Source organism: Littorina saxatilis, linkage group LG10, assembly GCF_037325665.1.
Source record: "Littorina saxatilis isolate snail1 linkage group LG10, US_GU_Lsax_2.0, whole genome shotgun sequence".
Lineage (NCBI taxonomy): Eukaryota > Metazoa > Mollusca > Gastropoda > Littorinimorpha > Littorinidae > Littorina > Littorina saxatilis.
The window spans coordinates 48452180-48476765 of NC_090254.1; the positions used below are offsets into that span (position 1 = coordinate 48452180).

Sequence of the window (24586 nt, forward strand, 5' to 3'; positions counted from 1 at the left end):
TGCATCTGACAGAATCCATTTTTATTCCAGTAATTTAGAAATCTTAGCAGTCAAAATGTTCAAAGACATAAGGTATCCAATTCTCCAAAATTGTGATGCAATTCGAGGCTGATGTCAACTGTTTTATTGCAGGTCATTATTTAACACAAACATCGCTAGAGAGACGTCCATTGACAATTTGTGCGTATGGAGGAGAAAGCATGAAATATTGTCTCCATATTTTCTAATTCCAGTTTTCCCGCAAAAGTTTCTCTTTCTAAGCTAGCATAGATCTGATTTGAAGCAAACAAGACACAGAAATAATGACGTATATTGTAGGTTTGACGTCACCAGACTTGACGAGCTGAATTCTGATCCTTGGAAGATAAAATGAAAACTGCTCCCGTGGTTTGAGTTCGGTTGTTCTTGGTCAATACTTGTTGCTGTTGTTTTTGTTGTTGCTGCTACTGTTGCTTCTGTTGCTGCGGTTGTTGATGTTGTGGTGGTGGTGGTGTTGTTGTTGTTGTTGGTGGTGTTGTTGTTGTTGCTGGTGTTGTTGATGATAATGTTGACAGTCATGGTGGGGCGGTGATGAAAGTGGTGGTAGCAGCGTTAGAACAGCTGGTTGTTGAGGCGGCGCTGACGATGGTGATGGTGACGTGGGAGGTACAGAGACAGTGGTTGTCGTCGTCGTGGTTGTGGTGGCGGCTGTGATCACTGAGTAGCTGTAGGCGGAGGAAAAAATATTGGTAGTAACAGTCGTTGCGGAGATGATGGTGGCGGCGGTGGTCGTCGTCGTAGTGGTGGTGGCAATGAAGGTAATGTGTGTAGTAGCAGTGGTTGTGGAGGGGATAGTGGTGGCGGGAACAGTGGTTCAGGTGGCGGTGGAAGTGGCGGTGGTGACAGGAGGCACGTCCACCATGATGAGCTGTGTGGTACAGCGCGATGCTGCAAACAGTCTGTCACCAAGATCAATCAGCTCATCACTCAGTCCTTCATCATTCTCCTTGTGCCTGCCTGGCAGCATCACCACCACACGCCGCTCCAAGCCGTGCACATAGCTATAGCGTGTTACTGTGACACGGTCTGTTGCCGCCACCGCCACGTCGTGCACATCTCTCTCCCACCTCGCCCTGCTGTGTCTCCTGTCTTGGTTCCCCAGCACACACACCGGTAAGCCTTCATCACGCAGACCGCGCACCACGCCGCTAGCTCGTGACGTCACCTGGCCTGCGTCATCCTCGATGTCATCCTGTAGTTCTGAACTCCGCGTGATGATGAACACGTCGCGGTAGCTCAGTGGGGTGGGACTGTTGGGGAGGCTGCTACCTGTGTGGAAAACCGTTGTGACCGTTAGAGTATTCTTCAGGTGTAGGCAACTGTAAATAAACTGTCTGTATGTCTGTCTGTCTCTGTCTGTCTGTCTCTGTCTCTCTGTCTCTGTCTCTCTCTCTCTCCACATATTCACTCTCTGTGTACAAAAGAAAGTCACAGACACCTATTTCCCGACACACAGACATGACGTTATTATAGTTTGACGTCATTAAAATGACGTAATTCTCTCTTGCTGCTGTGGTCTTGCCCAGCGAACTTGAATTTTCTGTCACTGTGAAATTATTTGACAGGGTAAAATGACACGATGGGAACTTGTTTTAGTTACCCTACCTACCTTTCTACCTACCTACCTATCTATCTATCTACCTACCTACCTACCTGTAATGATGTTGGTGTTGAGTGCGAGAGAGTTCATACAGCAGCACAAGCACACGTGAACATGAGGCTGATCCAGTTCAACAGTGTAATATCAAAATAGAAAGGCACAGAGTTGTGGTGTGAAGTCGTTGGACCTCGTGCAGACATCGCATGTAAAGTTCCCGGATGTACATCTAGATCCTGCGCAAAGATGCGCAAAAGCCTAGGACACTACATCCCTCCTCACCTCTGAATAAAAACACATTTGTAAAACTCCGTTGAAAGCAAAGCTGAAAAATAAAAACAAGTAATACATCTCTGACCGACACTTAGGTGAGATAGGATGAAGTGAAATTAAAATAAAAGAAACGCATGCAAACTTTAAATTTTAAAACTAACAAATGAAGCAAAAGTCATTTCGCAAAATTCAATCCGCAAAGGTCATTCATAGTCTTGCAAGTACTGTGGCAGACGCCGCACCCTGGACGACCTTCTGGGTAAGTCAGGCGGTGGCTCAGGTGACTCAGGTGGGCAGGTATCAAACTGTGGCACAGTGGGTTCTACATCTTCCGGCTCTGCATCAGGACTGACTTCGGGCGGCTCTGCATGAGGAGGCATTTGCAACGGGACCTTCTTGAAGAACGAGGAGTTGCGTGTGACCTTGCGACCCCCTCCATCAGCAGTGACCATGGACCCTTTGCGTGAGGTCACTTTCATGGGGGTTGGAGAGTAGTGAGGGCAGAGTTTGTTTTCTGGGCGCTGTCGGACGAGAACTGGGTCACCGACTTGAATGTCAGGTTCTGTAGCTCTGCGCTTCACATCAGCATATTCCTTCATCTTCTTTTTGTTGACTTCATCCTGAAGTCGGATCTTCTTGTCAAGCTTTGTAGGGGACGTCTTCTTGCTGATTTCAGGCAGCTTGATTTTCATCTTCCTGTTGAAGAGCGCTTCAGCGGGGCTCACCCCAGTCGTGCTGTGGGGAGTTGCACGATAGTTACGCAGAAACCGATACAGTTCCTGCTTCCAGGCTTTCTTCTCCACTTGTGCTGCCTGGACGGTCTTCTTGATGGTGGACATGAAGCGTTCAACACCTCCGTTTGCTTGAGGCCACAGAGGTGTAACTTTGCGATGCTGAAATCCCAAGTAGTCTGCAAACTGTGCAAAGTCTTGGCTGTTGAAAGGCGGACCATTGTCGGACTTGACAATGTCTGGGATGCCGTGGCGAGCAAATATTGCATCAAGTTTTGGGACTGTAGCCTTGGCGCTGGTCGAAGTGAGGATTTCAACCTCTGGAAACCTGGAATAAGCGTCAATAGCAACAAGGAGGTATTCTCCAGAGGGGAAAGGTCCACAAAAGTCAATGCTGACTTCGGACCAGGGACGATCTGGAAGGGTGGTCATCTTGAGGGGTTCTGCGGGGTGATCTGGGGTTGTCGAGAGACAAGCAAGGCAGGACTGGACTTTCGTCTCGACAAGACGATCGATGTGAGGAAACCACACCTTTTCTCGTACGAGCTGCTTCGTTTTGACCATACCCTGATGGCCTTCGTGGGCAATATCGATTGCTCGTGACTGTAGGCTTCTAGGGATCACAATTCTACTCGAACGCAGGAGGACGTTGTGTTCGTCACTGAAGGAAAGTTCATCTCGGACAGTCTTGAAGATGTTGAACGAAATGATGTCACTGTCAAAGTCATGCGGTGTGCACCACTGTCCGGACTTGAGAGCTCTAGTTACTGCTTTGAGCGTTGGGTCAGTTTTCGTTGCTTCAGTGATTTCTTGCAGAGTCATGGCCTTGGGGACAGTGTGACTCAACAGGAAGCTGATATATTCGTCTGCTACTTTAGACTCATGACGTGTAGTAGCGTTGGCGTTTTCAGTGGGATGACGACTGAGATAGTCAGCTGGGTTGTCACTCCCATGATACTTGAGAGTGAAGTCGTACGCTTGCAGTCGAAGATTCCATCGTTCGATGCGACTCGAGGTTCTTGATGTTGGCTTGTTGTAGATTCCCTCTAGTGGCTTGTGATCTGACAACACTGTGAAGTGATGACCGAAGAGGTAGAGATGATAGTGTTTGCACGCCCAGACGACTGCAAGGGCCTCTCGCTCCGTTTGAGAGTATCTGGACTCCACGTCTGTCAGCGCACGGCTGGCGTAAGAGATGATGTGTGACATATGCTTGTCGCGTTGTGTAAGAACAGCTCCGATGCCGAAAGGACTGGCATCCACCAGGACCTCTGTTTCAAGGTTGGGGTTGAAGTAGGACATCGTTTTCACTCCTGTTAGTTCAGTCTTAAGGCGGTTGAAGGCGGCTTCTTGGTCTGGACCCCATGTCCATTCCACGTTGCTCTTGGTCAGATCTCTCAAAGGTTTTGTGATGTTGGCGTAGTCAGCGATGAAACGTGAGACGTAGTTGGTGAGACCGAGGAAGCTCCGGACTTCTTTGACGTTGGTTGGAGTCTTCATGTTTTGAATCGCTGTCACCTTCTTGGGGTCTGGGGAGACGCCCGTCTTGCCGAACATGAAGCCGTAGAACTCAATCTGATCCTTGTTGAATTCACACTTGCCTTTGTTCAAAGTGAGATTCTTCTCCAAGAGCCTGTCGAACACCCGTTTCAGCGCTTGATCATGTTCTTCTTGGCTCTTGCCGTAGATGAGGATGTCATCTGATGTGTTGAGAGAGCCAGAAATGTCTGTCAGCAGTTCAGCGATGTGATTTTGGAAAATCTCAGCTGCAGACGTGACACCAAAGTTCAGGCGCTTGTAGCGGCGAAGCCCTACATGTGTTGAGAACGTTGTTATGTTGCGCGATTCTTCATCCAACTCCAACTGATGATAGCCAGAGTTAAGGTCAAGCTTGGAGAAGACAGTGGCTTGGTTGAGCTTTGACAAGATGTCGTCAATCGTAGGCATGATGTGACGTGTTCTCTTGATGGCTTGATTCGGAAGGCGCATGTCGACGCAGATGCGAATCTCTTCTGGCTTCTTCGGCTTCGGTGCGACGACGATCGGAGACACCCAGGGCGTTGGGTCGTCTACCTTTTCAATGACATCAAGCTGCTCGAGTCGTTTGAGTTCGGCTTCAACTTTCTTCCTCAGGTGAAAAGGGATTCGACGATGAGGTTGCGCTGTGGGCTGAACTGACTCATCTACGTAGAATTTGACCTTGACATCTTTCAGCTTCCCCATCCCTTCAAAGAGTTGAGGAGTTTTTTCGACAAGATGATCAGCGACTGTTTGGGGTGGTGTTGATGTTGATGTGGCAAAAGTGTAGTGTAGGAGTTCAAGTTCTTGTGCTGTCTTTGCGCTGAGAAGATTTCCACATCTGGCGTGTGGTGTTGACTGAACAACAAAGAAGGTCGTGGTGACCCTGGTCTTCTTGTACGACACTGTCGTCTCGAAGGTTCCTCTGACCTTGAGCGGCTGGCTGGAGCCGTAGGCAAAGATGTTGGTGGAGGTTGGCTTTATTTTCAGCGCTGGGGCATTGATTTTCCGGAACATGTCGTCATCGAGGATGTTCACTGATGCCCCCGTGTCGATGAAGAAGGGAACGGACTCCCCGTACATTTGAAGGTTGACTTTGGGCGTCTTGCTAGTGACAGATGAGACCCCATAGGCATACTCTGACTCTGAGCGTTCTGAGTCTGACGAATGTTGACTGGGTGAATCTGCCCGTGTGTTGATCATGCGAGCGTCGTGCGATGCGTTGGAACGACCTTGAGGTTTCGAGCGACAGACCTTGGCAAAATGTCCCATCTTCGAACAAGATCTGCATTGTTTGTCGCGAGCGGGGCAGCTCGTTCTTGAGCGACAATGACCTCCACACCAAGCGCAAGGACGAGAACTGGTTGTGCCTCCGTGTTGGTGTGACCATGATGTCTGACCACGGTTTTCTTGAAGCGGCTGCTGCTGACTCTGAGTGTTGCTTCTTCGTCCGCCTTGCTGGGGGTGCTTGTTTCTGTAGACTGCATTCACAGCCTCGTCAGCTTCCATTTCTGTTGCTTGTACGTCAGAAATTTCAAGTGATCTTGCTGTCTTGAGAAGATTCTCTAACTCCATTTCATCTCGCAGACCTCGGCGGCGCAGGCGTGTTGAGGTGCAGCCTTGCAAGATTTGACTCTTGAGTTCATGATCTGTGTTGGTGAAGTCACAAGTTGCAGCAAGAAGTCTGAGTCTTGTGCAAAAGTTGTCGACAGTTTCACCAGGTTCTTGTTTCATCTGACGAAATTTGAAAATCTCAAACTCAACATTCTTCTTTGGTTCAAAGTAGGTTGATAGAGATGTCTTGACTTTGGCGTATGAATCATCAGCATTGCCCTCATCTTCTCCCTTCTGTGCAGCCGAAAATGATTCAAAAATGTCAAAGACTTCCTCCCCAGCATAGTGGAGCAGTAGAGCTTGCTTTCTAGCACCATCAGTAATGTTCATTGCTGTGAGCAACACTTCGAATCGTTTCAGCCATTTCTTTTATCTTTGGCCTACTGTGTGTTCAGTGGAGGATGAAAAGACAACAAACTTGTCGAAAGTTGGAAGAGCAGTAGCCATGTCGACAGGTGCAGCAATATTTAAGTCTAGATTTACTGCCGCTTCGTCGTTGTAACTGAATGTTCGGCGTACCACAATGACAGCGTGACGTCACTTACCTGTGTGTCGATCTATTTTCACTGTTTTTCTCGCCGGAATGACTCGTCGCCAGTGTAATGTTGTTGGTGTTGAGTGCGAGAGAGTTCATACAGCAGCACAAGCACACGTGAACATGAGGCTGATCCAGTTCAACAGTGTAATACCAAAATAGAAAGGCACAGAGTTGTGGTGTGAAGTCGTTGGACCTCGTGCAGACATCGCATGTAAAGTTCCCGGATGTACATCTAGATCCTGCGCAAAGATGCGCAAAAGCCTAGGACACTACACTACCTACCTATCTACCTACATATCCATCTACCTACCTACATACCTACCTTCCTATATGTATCTATCTACCTACCTCCCTCACTTCCTCCCTCCCTCCCTCCCTCCCTACCTACCTACCTATCTACCTACCTATCTATCTATCTATCTATCTATCTATCTATATATGACCTTCACAACTCACCCCCACTGCCCACACCAAGACGGCGCAGCTCGGCGGCGACCTCCTTACCGCACTGTTGGCACTCTACTGGCCACCGACCTCTGTGAGCGTTGTCATGGTGACTCAGGCGTATCACGCGCAGTCCGTCGCCAGGGCCAGGTACACCGCTGTCGCTGTAGTTGTGGATTGAACCTGTCAACCTGCCAACCGCTGTCTGTACCTCCCGCAGCACGGAGGGAGCACAGCGGAGAGGGACGGTGAGCGGTTCAGGCCGCAGTGATGGGGGGATGTCGATGTGAAAAACACCTGCCGCCCACAGGTGCAGGTCGGGAACGCTCTCCGCCAGGCGGGCCACCAGTGTAGAGAGGCGTTGACCTGACACATCACTGTGACACAGAATGGAGACACGTTGTGAGAGATGTGTGTCTGGCTGGGAGGAACGTGTCACACTCATATCATACGGAACAGCTGGGTGAGGTTCGTGAGGACACACACACACACACACACACACACACACACACACACACACACACGTACACACACACACACACACACACACGCATGCACACAAACACGATGACACACGCACGCACACGCTCGCAAACTGATAGTGCATGCACTCGCACACACAAACACGCGCACACACACACACACACACACACACACACACACACACACACACACACACGCGCGCGCGCGCGCGCGCGCAAAGACACAAGCACTCACATGCACACATATATACACACTCGCGCGCCCGCGCTTGCACACACACACACACATACACACACACACACACACAGAATTTTGTATGTAACACTAACACAAAGCCGTAAAGACCAACCTGCTAGAAAAGTCCGCCTCATCCAACAGAACGTGCAACTGTCCGTCCTTGACTCGCGTCAAGAGGTCGGTGACGGCCTGCTGCACGTCCGCATCGCTGTTGAATAAGTCGTAATGATGACGAACGACGGCGCCTGGTGTTGGGGGAGGTGTCGGGTCCGCGCTCAGCGCCATTTCTAGCTGCCCTGCAACCATCCTGCTGGCAGCCCGGGAATCGTAGTCTGTTGACACCACTTGCACGTCGTGGCCCTGAAGCAGCCACCTCAAACCCTGGAGTACCAGCAGCACCGTCTTTCCTGTTGAAACACAAAACTCAACATGAGAAACACGACAACAATAATTTCTCTGAAAATACTCACTGCAGGAAAAACGTTCTCTTTGTGTTGAGTGGTTTAATTCTTTAGTTTCAAACCTTTTTCTGAGGCAAATGATTCTGTTTTCTTTAGTTCATCACAGTTACTGTAAAATCAGAGGACACAGACAAAATGCACCAAGTAATGGGACAAACTGAAATCGTTGCTTCCAGTGACTTAAAATAAAACAAACACGTCATACCCAATACGTCAAATCTTTAACAAAGACGTCATTTTCAAAATTCAAGAAAAGCTGAAGCAATAGACCTTTTTCACTTAAATTTTGGCGCATGCGCTGTGAAGTTTATTGTCAGATCTACCGGAACTAAGGGGCAAAAGGAAAAATCGACAACGAGGCTTGGTGCAAAGTAAAGTGCGGAGACGACGAGACAAACTGTTGTGTTTACAACTGCAAGTGCAACAGTGGAATCAATGAAGAAAGAGAAATACGGTGGACAGAATTTGTCATTGTATGGCTTTCCGATGGGTGCAATTGCGAAGGCGCAACAGCGAAGGACGCGATGGGTGCAAGCAATCCGACGACAGGGGTTTGTCGTGCCATTGAAAAGTCTGCTCGCGTCACTTCGTGTCTGGCAATGGCACGGCTATCAACGATGCCAACTCCTTTGACTTCGTACCCACCCTTAATCTTGGATTTGAGAGAACATCAAGAACAAGTGACTCTAGCAAAAGGACAAGGTACTGGTCGGAGACGTGACTTTGTCCGCTCAGTGAAGACCGACGACAAGCAAGCGGTTTTGCTTCCACCCCCCAGTGTCAACGCTGAAAATATCATCGGATCTGGAAGAGACTCAGAGCCAAGTAAGCTTTGTTTGTTTTTATCAATTTATGATCTGCTGACTTCAAATTGTCTTCCTACATCAGTGTATAAGAAATTTAAAATGAATCGGCAGCCCAAAACGGATGCATAGGAAGGGTCACGAAACAATTGCAAGATTTTAGAAAACAAACAAACAAGATCTAGACATATGTCGACAAGCCGCGTGCATGCAATCAACCAGAGATCTGTTGCTACAGTATCTCTGAATCAACCGACTCTTGAATCGAGAAGATTAAGGAGGTTACTTGATACAGATAGTGATGCAGTTTTCAAGACATCGATAAAGCTCATGCTGAATCATTTTTTTTTATTCCCAGAAATGTACCATTGAATTGATGCAACAACAAAAATAGCACTAGATTTCTACAATTTTGATTTTGCATAGAACACTCCAAAATAATTTCCGGGGAGCATCTCCCGCACCCCTAAGTTTTTTTTATCCAAAAACATATAAATATGTTATATTCGGATTAAAAACAAGCTCTGAAAATTAAATATATAAAAATTATTATCAAAATTAAATTGTCCAAATCAATTTAAAAACACTTTCATCTTATTCCTTGTTGGTTCCTGATTCCAAAAACATATAGATATGATATGTTTGGATTAAAAACACGCTCAGAAAGTTAAAACAAAGAGAGGTACAGAAAAGCGTGCTATCCTTCTTAGCGCAACTACTATCCCGCTCTTCTTGTCAATTTCACTGCCTTTGCCATGAGCGGTGGACTGACGATGCTACGAGTATACGGTCTTGCTGAAAAATGGCATTGCGTTCAGTTTTATTCTGTGACTTCGACAGCTACTTGACTAAATATTGTATTTTCGCCTTACGCGACTTGTTTCAATTTCAGGAGTTATTTCCCTCAGGTATGTTCATGCTTAAATGCTGTGAGTGTGATGCATGTGTAATCTGATAACAAGATCATTGATGCTAATTATATTGCTAATGTATACATTTGATTTTGTATTTACAGAAGCAGCCATTCCTTTGCCCTCCGCATCTAGTGAGAGCTTAGGACCAGGGCCAGATCATGCCTTTGCAAAGAGGGACACGACTACATGTGAGGGTATTGTTATTGGAACACAGACTACCTCAAGTTGGTAGAGCTGCAGATGACAATTACATAACAGGCCTCTGTGATTAATCGTCTGACTGAAGATGTTTCTGGCTTGAAGAAAGACAACATGAAGGTGAAGGAGAACATACGCTCTTTTTCTGTTGATTCTCTACTGAAAAATGACACTGCAGTATGGTTTCACACATATGGTGATCTGTCGGTATGCATGTACCTACTTCGTAAAAAAAGGCAGGTCTACGTTACTGGGTTGATGAGCTGCCAAAGGCCACATCACTCCAAAGAGCAAGAAGCTTATTTTGTCATGTAATGGTTTATATAATTTACTCTGGTACTGTATAGAATAAAGGGCCCATTATCAATCAAATCTCTGGTCTGGTCTGAGTTTGTTTCATCAATGATTGTATGTGAGCTTACGAACATAACGATTCCCACTTTAAATAAATGCGATCAAGATAATTAGGTAGACAACATGTCAAGAGACGTTTATTCCTTATTTCTTGTTATAATTGAAGGATATTATTATGCAATATACTGCTTTGTTTTTTAAAATGGCTTCAAATTGTCTCCCTTGTACCGACACTTTAGTACACAATTTGTGCATTCACTTGAGTTATTTCTTAAAGAAAATTACCCCCCAAAATTATTCAAAACAGTCTTTGACATATCTACAGTTTAATTAAAAAGAAAAACTGTATTTTATTTTAAGTGATAAATAAATATAGACAAATCTTGGGACTGTGCACAAACTGATCGGCTTGAACTCAAAAGTCGCAGCCAAGAATCTTCTGCAACTTTTGAGTTCAAGTCTGTCAGCTTGTGCACGGTCCCACAATCAGTTCAAAAAGAATTTTCCTTGATATAGCCTTGAAAAAAAAAAGTAAGTAACAAATTTTGTACAAACAAATTTGTTCAAGGGAGACAATTGGAATCATATTTGTTTTTAAATCGGTGAATTGCATTATAATTTCCTCCAAAAAATAACAAATAACTGTGAAATAAATTGGAAAAAAGTGCTAACATTATTACCTTGATCAGATCGATGTGTATGACAAGGAATTTCTATGTTTGCTGATTTGGTTGTCCGGTAATGACTTTCATGCACAGGGCTTCTAAATTCACTCGCTCAAACGCTCATGTCTGCACCAACATTCACACACGTCCATATTCATAAGGGATGGTGACAACACGCTCTTGAACAACAAACATGGCACAAAACGAATGAACATTTCAAACATTTCGCTATTGAATGAAATCATCAGTACATGGATATCAAATCATAAAACATCTCACAAAATACCTCCTTGCCATTCCGAAGTTGAAGAAGAATACAGTCCGGCATTACACACACTACACTTTCATCAACTCAACTCAACTCAACTCAACTCAAATGTATTAATCCATATGGAAATTATGTTGTATCACTGAGAATCGCTGTTCACAACACATGTCCTCGGCTCTGATACGTTCTCCGAATAATACACACATGTCATGGATGATGGTATAGTCCGTACGAAGCCGAAACACTTCTTACTATCCTCTGACACAAGTTCTTATCAGCTTCCACAATCTTCTGTCTTAACTGCAGGCATTTAAAATATTAAACCTGAACTCACACACAGAGGTAACAGCACTACGTACCCTCCCTCGCTGTAAACAAAGTACTGATTTTACCTGTCCATATTGAAACTACATACATTTTTCACTTGACAGAACAGTTAACTGTTGCTACCAACTTAATTAACTGGTATTGGAAAAAAAATATCACACCTTGAAAACCCTAGTTCAGTATATCATAACTATATGCAGCCTTCAAACGGTTGGTACCGGTTGTTGAAGATCTCTTAGTCGCGCTTCCTTGCATCCGGACTTCTTGGTCAAAATTGAGGCCTTGAAGAGTCGTCCGGGGAAACTTGTCTTGTCTTGAAGCACACCTGAAAATGAATTTATTTTTTTTACTTGACACTAAAGCAAATCTTATGCTGGGTACAAATGCTAAAACAAGTTGCGCCAGTCTGTCAAACATGTATAACGATACTGAACGCAGTACATTTCACAAGGACAATGCTTAGCTGAAAACCAGCATCCACGTCGAATAAGGTAAATGGCAACCCAGCATAGCGCAGTAGCAAAACTGTCCCACAGGAAATCACGCTTCCCTGTGTTTAAAACAAATCTGTTTAACTTTCTAAGCTTGTAGCCATGAAAGTAAAAAAATTATGCACTATCCTCTGGCTAGTGATTCTGAAAACGTACCAGCCAGAGAGCACATTTTACGAACCAAACCAACAATTTGATTCAGCATCTTCACTCGCATTTGGCGAGTAGATGAACACTTCTACTCACCAGTTGCATGCTTCTACTAACTATGGCGAGTAAAATACTTGCCACTTTCAGGGCTGGTTTGTTTTTAACCTAAACATAATGTTGTAGTTTTCCAGAAATTGCTCTACACACAAACATACACCACCGCCCTGGTCTCTTGACTAAATGTAAAATGCATAGTTTGTTGATAATGCACTTTATAAATATCACTGTTTCACTTTCCCCAGTCTTGTAGCTGTTGTAGTTAACAAGCTCTATATTTTAACTTTGAGACTTATGTTCTGAAAAAAAATAGATCACACTCTGATGTAAACCTCTAGGTAATGCAACCCTAATTTCCTTAATATTAATTATTATACACACTTACTTAACAATTTGTATGTCATCGAGAGCAGCTGGTGCAGTTTTCATGGCAGCATATGCCCCTTCCACATACATGTGTAGTGTGTACAAGTTTTGTCTGCTGGCACAGTGTGAAGCAGCAAAAAGTGTGGCGGCCACATGGTTGCAAGACTGTCCTTTCTGGGTAAAAACAACAACACACATTCAAATTCCGTTTGTGTCATCTTGATTTTCCTTAGCCTGCTAATAACAATTAACTTTATCTTTCCTAGGAATTCCTACAGAGAGCTTGTAAGCGCATGCTGTTGATATCTATATAAAATATATACCGGCTCAGAATGGAATTTGATCTTACTGCAGTGATAACCTTCATTGACAAGAGGATTCACAAACACATGTGTACGTCCGCACTCAGGTACCTGGTATTCTATTGAACATGCCTAGCCAACATGGCATGGTCTCCTGGAGATACTGATTGAAATTACATTAACATGCTGCTCATAACTTTGTCAAAAATGACAGCTTTTGCATGCAGACATTTTCAGTAGAGAATTATGAATCTCTGTGTGTGTTTGTCACTTTGTGTGCCATGCATTATATGACTGAGTATGAAAACTGATTGTGTAAGATACCAAGTAACGCAGCCATCAAGTTAATCCCACAAAACATACAAGGCCAACAACACTTACCCAGCAATACACTCGCAGTAGGCTCCAAGTGCCTGTCCGGTCAGCGTCCCCCCACAACAGCATACACTTCGTTGCGAGTCTGCTTCATTGACGTCAGCACACTCGCTCTGAGTCTGATCACCACAGTTGCTTACTAGCTGTTGTGCCATGCAGAAAGACATTTTATGCACACAGTATGTCTATCGTTTACCCCAAGGTTTTGCATTCTTTGCGCTGGATGCGTCGTATAACTTGTCGAACGTCGACGCAGTAGTATCAGTAAGAAAGTTGATCCAGAGATCTGTAGATCTGTGGTCGATCACCTCTGCTTCGCTTATGCAGGGGAAGTTCGCTCACCAATAGCCGTTTCAAACCATACCTTCATGCATGTCCTTGACTTTTAGTTCATGATTTTGAACAAGATAATCCGTTTCCTTGCAGAATTTCTCAAAGTAATCCTCTGGCAATAGTACTTCGAGCACCGACAGTGAAAGAGGTATTTCAGGCTGCCCCTTATTTCCGGTTATCAGAGAGAGGCTGCCGTGCCCTAAAATCTGATTGGTCGAAACGCTGGGGGCAAAGGTTATACGAAAAAGGTCGATAGGCTAGGCAGATTTCATCAGATTTCACCTCCTGTGTGAACAAATTGCTATAAAATTTATTTCACCTTTTTTGTACTCTACATGCATCCATTGATCAGGTAAAACCGAGTTGGCCAACGTTTTCCCATGCGAACTATATTTTTGAAGCTTTTAAAGAATGATGACAACTGCGCAATAACGGTATTCCGAATATGCTCCGCCCCTCACCTCTCACGTCTATAACATGTCTTATTTTAAGGGATGTGCCATATGTCACTCATATAGTATGTAAGAAAAGCACATTTAGTTGATAAATAGGTTCAATTGCATTTATTTAGCGCGAAATAACGTAGCCGAAGCTCAAATCTAGCGCATTCGGTGTGGTTTCACAGGGCGCGTCTCCCGGGTCGCGTTTGACAGGTATGTGAGTTGACAATTACTGTGCTGATATTCTCCCTCCTTTACCCGTTACTGTTGCATTACACATGTGAACATGCACACGCACACTCTATTCAACATGACCTCGTACTTACGCTAAAGCCCGTCTTCATCGTCTGATGTACCTACACAAGCAACCTCGGTCACAGTGTTGGCACAGCTCTCCCCTCTGCACTCTCTACAGCCAGACGTACACACGAGGCCGTGTTTTCGGCATGAACATCTTGCTGTTCGACACTCTGTCTTGCAATTGCATCGGATGACATCGAGTAGATCACCAGGAGCAGCAGCAATGTCAATGAGAATAGGAAGCATGGCGCCTTGAACAATCTCCCATCCCCAGTCCATCGGATCCAGGAGGAACTGTTCTTGATGCAAGTGCATCCATTCTTGCACCTGGAAGTATGTTCTCATGGAATGGAATTTAGCTGCTGCTGATGTAGGTGGGAGTTTGCAGGGCTGAAACGATGAGGTACATGTAGAGACTTTCTGCATGTACTTGATGTAGCGGAGGAAGTTCAAAGTGTCTCTTTCCTTCCCCCCATAGAGTTCTACAAAGGCCCTTTCTCCTGCTCCTATCAGCTCATCAGTGTGTAACCGAGTGCCGAAACACTACGATCACCTCGGGAGGCGAAGTGCAATCAAACAGGATTGAAAATGTTAGAGCTAATTTCTTAGCCCTATAAAAACTGTTATGCAAACCCGAAGGTTTCCATGAACATACAGACAATCGGAAACCACCAGATCCCATCACAAACAGAATTCTACAATACACCGGTGTTGACTTTTAAAGGCCAACAACTCGGGTGCAGAGTCTGCTGTGAAAGGAGCGGAAGCCTCCCCTGTCACAATCGCCCCCGTTTGAATGAACTTCGTCCCGAAGTTCCGAACCGGGGGACCACTGTCCATCCCAAGTTCGCAGAATGGGAACAGCACGAAAATGTTCAGTGGTCATATTATGCCATTACCTGAACATATCATGCCGAGTCCCATCCCTGCTCGCAAGCACCAGATGTAACCGAGTGCCGAAACACTACGATCACCTCGGGAGGCGAAGTGCAATCAAAGGTTTCCATGAACATACAGACAATCGGAAACCACCAGACCCCATCACAAACAGAATTCTACAATACACCGGTGTTGACTTTTAAAGGCCAACAACTCGGGTGCAGAGTCTGCTGTGAAAGGAGCGGTAGCCTCCCCTGTCACAAGTGTCTCTGCAAGGACTGGCGCTGAAGACATGGGCCTGCTGCACGAACACTGTTGACTGGGTCAATTTCGTTAAACACATTGGTTTTCCAATCCCGAATGGACTGCTAATTGTATCGCATCCACCAAAGGCGTGCGCAAACAGGATGTTCTCACAAACTTGAGATCCAAGAACAGTCTGGACTTTTCTGATGTCCCACACTTTTGCAGCTGATTTTGCTGTCGATGATCTCACTGATGTGAAGAAGACGGGGCAGTGATCTGGCGTAAGATGGTACAACAGAAGGATGAGCAGATCGGTGTCCTCGCCAACCAGAATCACGTTTCCCTTCCTTGCCAATTCCAGAGAAGTCTTTACAACGAGCCTATCAGCATCAGCAGTTGTATGGACAGTGTCAAAGCCGTGCTGTGAAAAACGGGAACTAAGGAGGTTGATGAACCGCTGTTTGTTGTTTGGATTCGTCAGGAAGCGCTCCTTTGGTTCGCACAGGACCATGTCACCCTCAAAAGTGATGGCACATGCTGTATTGGCTCTGCTTGTTCTTCGCAAATGGGCTGCATCTTTGGTGGTAGGTCCGCAGCTGTATCCATCAAAAACAACAGTTCCTTTGCCAAAATGACGAATGAGAAAGTCCTCGTAACTCGGAGTAAGCTGGTTGTATGTTGAACCACGGCACCAGGGCAGAAGGTGCAACAGCAAGCCACCATCGATGACATATGTTACATCATCAGGAATAACACCATTTACCTGCTTTGTTGAAGTCCAGATGTAAGTTGCCAGTGCAGCCTTGGTACCTTGTCTTGGCAGACCACCCGAATCAAACAGCGATGCTGGGACACTGTTCTGCATTCACAGTAGCTTCAGCTTCTTTTCCGCTTGAAATGGATCGGAGGGCTGTATCCACAGTGAAAGGGTTCCTATCAAGCAGATATCTCAAGATCAGCTGAATGTCTGTGTGATCTCGCTTCTGCCTTGCCACGCTCAACTCTTTGTGCTGCGTTTGTTGCTCGCTAGAATGGAATGCAACGTCTGTGACAGACTGCATTGCGTCGGGGATTTCTGCACAGGCAGGCATACACAGTAGTAGGTGGGAGATCAATGCCATATGATTGCGCAGCATTCAGTTCAAATTTCCGTACCTCTGTGTAAGAACAGCTACGGCTGAGGGTATCGATCAGAAACCGTGAACCGAATGATCGGTGCATTTGCACGCCAAGTGCAAACTGCAATGGTGCAATAACAGTGTTTGGCCTTCTGAGCTGAATGATTGCTTGTCCTATTGCACTGATATAATGTTAGGTAACCTTGAAAGAAATACATGTACGTATCCACTAACAAATGCACAGATTAATAAATAAACGCAACGTAAGTAGGTGAAGCTGAACATGGAAAAAAAACTTATTACCTAACAGTCACATGCACGATCCACGTTGTTCTCAATGGACATAATTTCACAAGGCACATAGGCAAAGACTGAATCTGCAATCGCCTAACAATCATTATAATGCGAGCAGTGAAATGCGCCCCTGGGAAACAAACAAATATATCTATACATAGATGAGACCAATAAGCTGCTTACGCCATGCTGATTAAGCTATCGTGTGATGTTATTGAATAGTTTCCTTGGGTAGCTTGTGAAAAACTGTCGCTCCGAAAACTAAAATAAAATGTACGATATTTCGGACTCATCGCATGGTTTTTTCCCGGCCAACTCGATTAGATGTGTGCAGGCACACTGAAATGAATCAACTGCACCTAAAATGAATTTCATAGCAATTACTTCGCACACATCCAAATGCTTCCCAGCCTACAATGCCAATGCAAAGATGCGGAGGCCCAATGTCATAAGTTTATAAACACTGCATATCGAGGCATATTTACATTGCTGTTATTAGTTTAAAAATTGTACAGCAAGATGAGTGCAAAATGTGAAGTCTGTAAGATTGCTACATTGAGAGTTATTAAACTGTAAAAGCAGGCTAAACTCCAAATTGTTAAAACAAACTTGAAGTCCCTTGTACAGGCTGACACAATCAAAAAGACAAGAACCAATGATTGTTACCTTATCACCTTATCATTTTTTAGTTAGGACAAAAACTATGTTTCGTAGTATGCTCCTGTGGGCGAAAACTATTTCAAAAGTTGAAACATGTATTGTTTCTCTTTTGCTAGGAAAAGTCGGTAGACCCCCCCCCCCCCCCCCCAACACCCCCACCCCCCTCAACACCCCCACCCCACCCCCTCAACACCCCCCAATCCCCACCCCCACCCCATATACATACATATTTGTTCTCTTAGTTGCCTGTTCACTAGACTCAGACGCACCTAGCAGTAAACAAAGCCCTGTGCAAAAGTGAACGGTTCAGATCATGGGTAAACTTGACACATTCACATTAAAATGCTCATTTTAAAGCCACCTTTTGACATTATAAGAATAAAAAGCATTCTACACTGCTAAGCTTGCAATGAACAATAAAAAAAATAAAAAAAAGAACCAACAACATTGCTTTGAATGTGTGGAATGTTAACACATTTTTAAAAAAACCAAAAAAAGGGCGACAGATTTGTTGCACAGCGACAGTACACTTGTTCAACCCAGGCCAGTACCTTCATACATGACAGAAGAAAGCAACGGAGACCTGAATACCACAGTCTTATTGTTCCTGGACGTGCCTGAGTGATAATCTGATGCAGTTAACTATCTTTTGAAACATTATAGCACTCAGAAGATTTGTCTTCCGCTCATAAGTTTCGTGTCACACGGCATGGGCAACATTGAGGTAGGTCCATTATTGCAGAAAATAACTAACAACAAAGAAAAGTCCTTTTTAGCATAGAAATGAGAAGGTTTACCATAATAATGTGTTTTAAAAAAGAAAAGCATCATAGTGTCGGCAGAAGACGACTCTCGTTAAGTCAAATGAGTTTTGTGTCACAGTTAGGGTTAGGGTTGAACGGAGGATTGTGTTCTAACGCTGCAGTAGACGAACATTTTATTGAAAAATTGCTGTCTGTATCATAATTCGCGCCCAAAGACTTTTAACATATCTGTGCCCTGTTTCTTATTTGGCTGGATTTGACCGGATATCTCGGACCAAGATATCCGATATCGGGTCGATATCGGTCCGATATCGGATTCCAAGTTTGCTCATCAGATTAACGTTAAATTAATGTTAACTTTTTACGTTAATTTAACGTTAATTAAAACAAAACCATAATATAACGTTAAATTAAAGTTAATTTTACGTTTACGGCTAATGTCAGTTTTACCAAATAAAAAGCATAATATAATGGTTAGATTAACGTTATTTGTTTTTTACGTTTGAGTGCGAAAATAAAAAGAACCAAAATACAATTATAATTAAACTTTCTATTGAGATTTTTTATTTTTTTATTTTTTCCTCGGACCAAGATATTCTGATATCGGTCCGATATTGGATTCCAATTTTTTACATCATCGCCAATACAATCCCAGCCAGCACACCGATATTGGCCCGATATCAGACCAATATCGGATACGATATCGGGTCGATATCGGACCGATATCAAATTGCGAATCGGGTCGATATTGGATTCCGACATTACAGTTGACATTAATTTAACGTTAATCTGATGAGCAAACTTGGAATCCAATATCGGACCGATATCGGGCAGATTTCGGATATCTTGGTCCGAGATACCAGCCAACACCCCGATATCGGACCGATATTGGACCGATATTGGACCGATTATTGAATTATATTGAATTTTTTTTCAGCCAGCTCCCCAATATCGGACCGATATCGGATACGGTATCGGGTCGATATCGGATCCCGATATCAGACCGATATCGGATTGCAAATCGGGTCGATATCGGACCGATATCGGATTACGACATACGGTAATGATGATAATAATGACGTGTTACTAACCAGTGCCTGGGGGTCCATTCAAGCAGACCAGCCGCGGGTCTCTATTTAGAATGTCGAGTTGAAACAGGGTCAGAACCAGAAGCGCCAGCCTCCACCCCAGTTCCGCCACCGCCTGTCCTGCAGTCCGCACCTCCTCCGCCTGTCCTGCAGTCCGCACCTCCTCCGCCTGTCCTGCAGTCCGCACCTCCACCGCCTGTCCTGCAGTCCGCACCTCCACACGGACACCGCCGTTGTAGCAGGGGACAGACACCGTGGTGGCCGGTCCCACAAACCTGACAGATAGATGGGCTATAGTTGTGTCTGCTGTACTTTAGGTTAGGTGGTGGTGATACAAGTCACAAAGTAAATGACATTTAAACTGTGGTTTTCGAACCCGACTCACAGCAAAGGTGTATGTTGTTGAGAAGCGTGTTTGTTTGTTTGTTTGTTCTGTGTGTGATGATGGTAGCGAAAACTCTCTCTCTCTCTCTCTCTCTCTCTCTCTCTCTCTCTCTTTCTTTCTCTCTCTCTCTCTTTCTCTCTCTCTCTCTTTCTCTCTCTCTCTTTCTCTCTCTCTCTCTCTCTCTCTCTCTCTCTCTCTCTCTCTCTCTCTCTCTCTCTCTCTCTCTCTCTCTCTCTCTCTCTCTCTCTCTCTCTCAAACTGTTTCTACTTTTGGTTGGACTCTGTATTGGAGATACTTATCAGCTGCTATCCATCTAATGACCTTGCCACTTTGAGTAGCAGCCGCCGGACGTGACCTTTAGTTGCACGCAGTTCGTTTTGGCAGAGTGTATTTTACGCTCTGGTTTATGAAAACGCGGACTGAACTTTACCAATCGATCGTTTTGGGTAAACAACAACTCTTTTTTCTCTGTTTTGATTTTAGTTCTGTGTAACACTGACCTTTGTGTTTTGGTCCATTTGTTCTATTGTTAATTTGTTCGTCTTACTTGCTCGTTAGTTTTCTATTTGGCTTTATTTATCTGTGCGTGTTACTTTTAATTTTATGCTCGAAGATTAGCTCAGTGACCTAATATGCCTGACGGCACTAGAGCATCCGGCCTTCGCGCCGGACACGTAAACGTCTACCATCTATACAACAAATTGCCTGATGTTAGTTTATTACTTAGCAGGGCGAATCGCCCAGTTCACCTTTTCGGAATAAGCGAAACGAGACTCGATTCTCGCGTCACCGATACTCTTATCCAGATCCCGAATTATTCGGTACTCCGCCGTGATGGCAGTGAACACGGTCACACGGGTTTGGCACTCTACATTCATGCCTCGATTGCTAACCTCACAGTTAGAAGAACTGACCTTGAAACAAAAAATGTGGAATGTATGTGGGTCGAGGTTAAACATTCTAAATCGTCTGCTTTGTTAGTAGGCTATGTCTATCGAAACCCTGCAGAAAGACAATGTTGGCGCGATGACTTTGAGTCGATGATGGACAAAGTCAACGCTTGCGGGTCCAATATTTTGTTATTAGGTGACTTTAATATTGATCTAAATAAGCCTCAGTTAGCATGGGCTAATACTACCTCGCTTTTTGGACTTCATCAGCTTGTCCAGGACCCAACGCGTGTAACCAGCACCAGTACCACATTAATAGATCACATATATACCAACCATGCGTCCATGGTATCAAGGGTGTCAGTGTCTAAAGAAAGCTTCAGCGATCACTATCCTGTTTTTTGCACATGGTCATTCAAGCTGCCCAAGCGACCTCCCAAAGGCCATACAACTATCAAGTATAGATCATTTAAAAATTTTAATCAGTCAGAGTTTCTAGCTGATCTAGCCGTTGCGCCATTTCGTGACGTGTTTGGTCACAGTGACCCTGATGGGACTTTGGAAGCTTTCTATAATGTTTTTTTACCTGTTATTAACAAGCATGCACCACTCCGAGAGAAAAGAGTTAAGCATCCCACGCTTCCTCCCTGGTTAAACACGGACTTAATCAATGCCATGGCCCTTCGCGACCACTTTAAGCAAAATAAAATGGCTACAGAATTTAAAAAACAGAGGAATAAAGTCACCAACATGGTGCGTGATGCAAAACGTAGCTATTTCAATAAACTGGTGTCAGACAAAAGGGACACAGCTACTCTGTGGCGTGCTGTCAACGAAATCACACATAAAACTCGGAAAGGCTCAAATCAAGCTGCAACTACTATTTCCCCTCAAACTTTTAACGATCATTTTCTTTCCCTTGCCGATGGACTGCTGACTGCAGCCCAAGGCAATGCAAACCGAGATAAGTACGAGTGTCCAGATATTCTTACTACGTTCTGCTCTAGTAAACTGGAAAAAGCTTCCCTTTTCCGCGTACCACCAATTGCGGTACATGAAGTGGGAAAATACATTAAGGACCTTAAAAACAAGAAATCGATGGGGCCTGACAATATCCCTGCACACCTCCTTAAAGTGGCTGTGCCATATATGGTTGATTCACTTACATACGTGTACAATTTATGTATTGAAAATGCTATATTTCCTACCGTTTTTAAAACTGCCAAAGTAGTACCACTGCCCAAAACTAGGGATGCGTCGAACCCCAACAACTTTCGTCCAATTTCTGTCCTATCGGTTTTATCCAAACCACTTGAAAAGCACGTCCACCAGCATTTACTTCAGTATATGGAGATCCGTAAGCTTTTTCACCCGTCTCAATCTGGGTTTCGTCCAAAACATTCTTGCCATACTGCTCTTATTAAGATGTGTGATTCTTGGCTGTCAGCCATAAACCGGTCTGAAATAGTGGGCACTGTCTTCCTCGACTTCAAGAAAGCTTTCGACACAGTGGACCATACTACATTACTTTCAAAGCTATCCGCGTATCTCCCTAAGTCTCCATTTCTAGCCTTCTTTCGTTCTTATTTAAATGATCGAAAGCAATATGTCCTTCTTAATGGGAAACTGTCTACTACAGGTCGTGTCACAAGTGGGGTTCCTCAAGGTTCCGTTCTTGGTCCACTTTTGTTTTGTATATTCATTAATGACTTGCCACTCCATATTTCTGATCCTTGTGTTATCAATGACCTTTTTGCTGACGACTCATCTGTGTACACTTTCTCAAAAAATATGAACGTGTTAGAGTCATCACTTCAAAGAAGCCTCGATGAAATGTTTACTTGGTGTAACACTAATACTATGATAGTTCATCCTGCAAAAACCAAAAGTATGGTAATCACTTCTAGACAGAAACATCAGCTGGCCCCACTTGTTCTAAAGCTTAACCTTGGATCATCACCGATTGAGCAAGTCCGTGAACATCGGGTTCTAGGAGTCACAATAGATTCTGAGCTAAACTGGAAATGTCATTTAAACAATATAAACAAAACGCTGTCGAGAAACATGTTCTTATTCTCGCAGCTACGATATTATGCCAACACTTCAGTTCTTAAATTATTTTACCATGCACACATTCTTTCGCATTTAAGTTATGCTTCTACGTTATGGGACAACTGCAGTGATGTTCACATGATCAAACTGAATTCTCTCCATCGTCGTGCAGCTAAACTTATGATACCTAACTCATCGGTCACTACTGACGAAAAACTGAAACTGCTCGGCCTCCTTCCGTTGAACCAGCAGCTTAAACTGAATAAATCATTATTCATGTTTAGAGTTATGAACAAGGAAGTCCCAGAGTACATTCTGTCGCTGTTTCAAAAAGCAACCAACAGGTATGGTTCTAGTAAATTCATTCCACCTCGCCCCCGACTAGATTTGTACAAGTCTAGTCTTGCATTTTCAGGGTCATCAGTGTGGAATTCACTTCCAACAGCATTAAAATATATTCCATCAGTCAAAGCCTTTAAAAAGCAAATACACAGACATTTGTTTCAAATCTGATTCCAAGTGGAGCAATCCACCGTTATCGTAACCTAGTGGTGATTCAAAATGGGTTTACTCCGATGTATTAAACCGTCCTAATGTTATCATACATACCGGTTATCTTATAGCAGTCTCTTTTCAGCGTTACTGTTTCTGTTGTTACTGTTGTGTTGGTATATCCTTTGTTGTAGTTCTTTTCTTCCTTTTGCTATGTTGTCGGTATTTTTTGTAAAATACAAATGACTTACTGTTTGTTATTTTGCTTGCTTGCCGTTGTTGTTTCATTTGGACCATATGTTTCTAGTGCTCGGGATTTTTTTTTTAATTTTTTTTTTAATTTTTTTTTTTTTTTTATTATTATTTTTTTATATATTTTTTTATATTTTTTATTGTTATTATCGTTATGACATCATCATCCTTACCATTATTTCTATTTTCATATTTCTATTGCTGTTATTGTATTTAATATTATCAAATACTATAACTTTTTCTTTGCCTTTAAATGCCATTCATTATAATGTTTTCATGTCTGTTTTGTATTCATGTTAGTTAGCAAGGACAGATTGTAAGACTAGGCAACGCCTAAAATCTCCATCCTTCTGTAATAAAGTTTAATCAATCAATCAATCAATCTCTCTTTCTATATCTCTCTCTCTTTCTCTCTCTCTTTCTCTCTCTCTCTCTTTCTCTCTCTCTCTCTTTTTCTCTCTCTTTCTCTCTCTCTCACATCCGCGCGCGGACGCACTTTCCATCCCTCCCTGCTTCTATCCCTCTATCCCTCTTTATCATGTAGCTCTCTCACACTCTCTCTCTCGACGGAATGCTCTTTATTTCACGCAAAACGCTGTAAGAATGGTTATAAACAATATGTATAGTGTACGCGGAAAGGTAAGATGTATTTTTTTATTATATACGTTGCTTCAAGGAACCTTCATACCTCCCACAAAAAAAGAAAGGGCGTGCTGCAAGAAACACAGAGGTCGAGTACAAAAAACCATGAGAACCAATTATGAGGGCCCCAAAGGGGGGGTATCATCACGATCACGGGAAGGGAAATTTTAGCTTTCACGATCACAGTTACCTTGATTTTTGTTTTTACGATCACAAACACCTTGACGAATAGAGGATCATAGAGTGATACAGCTGTGAAAAATGTACGTTGAAAATAAAATGCTTTGAAATAATGCCCATCACGATCACAAAAACAAATCACGATCACGATTACGAGACTTGATTTTTTTGTCATCACGGATCACGGGCAAAGTCCCATCACGATCACAGAAATTGAAATTTCGGCAATCACGGTCACAGAAAGGTCAAAAAACGCCAATCACGATCACGATTTTAAACCCTCAATTATGTTCCGTCCCAACCCTGATTGTTCCAAAGCTGACACAACGCAACGGGGTTATTCTACAGAGCTGTGTTCCATTTTG

The 24586-nt window shown here is 43.9% G+C and overlaps 2 protein-coding genes across 2 annotated transcripts in view; both read right to left on the bottom strand.

Moving 5' to 3' along the window:
* Positions 1-42: 42 nt before the first annotated feature.
* On the bottom strand, positions 43-19551 carry LOC138979002 (uncharacterized). The gene is made up of 4 exons (XM_070351816.1): positions 19331-19551; positions 7587-7881; positions 6767-7131; positions 43-1308 (listed from the first exon to the last, which is right to left on the bottom strand). Exons 2-4 carry the CDS (start codon positions 7778-7780, stop codon positions 854-856), a joined length of 1014 nt encoding a protein of 337 aa, XP_070207917.1. The 5' UTR covers positions 7781-7881; positions 19331-19551; the 3' UTR covers positions 43-853.
* The window catches only part of LOC138979085 (uncharacterized), an 11464-nt gene continuing 3114 nt past the window's right edge, over positions 16237-24586 (bottom strand). The window contains exons 3-4 of the mRNA XM_070351897.1: positions 19331-19602; positions 16237-16478 (exon numbers count right to left, since the gene is read on the bottom strand). Coding sequence (XP_070207998.1) covers positions 16237-16478; positions 19331-19602 — 514 coding nt within the window. The remainder of the gene's footprint in view (positions 16479-19330; positions 19603-24586) is intronic.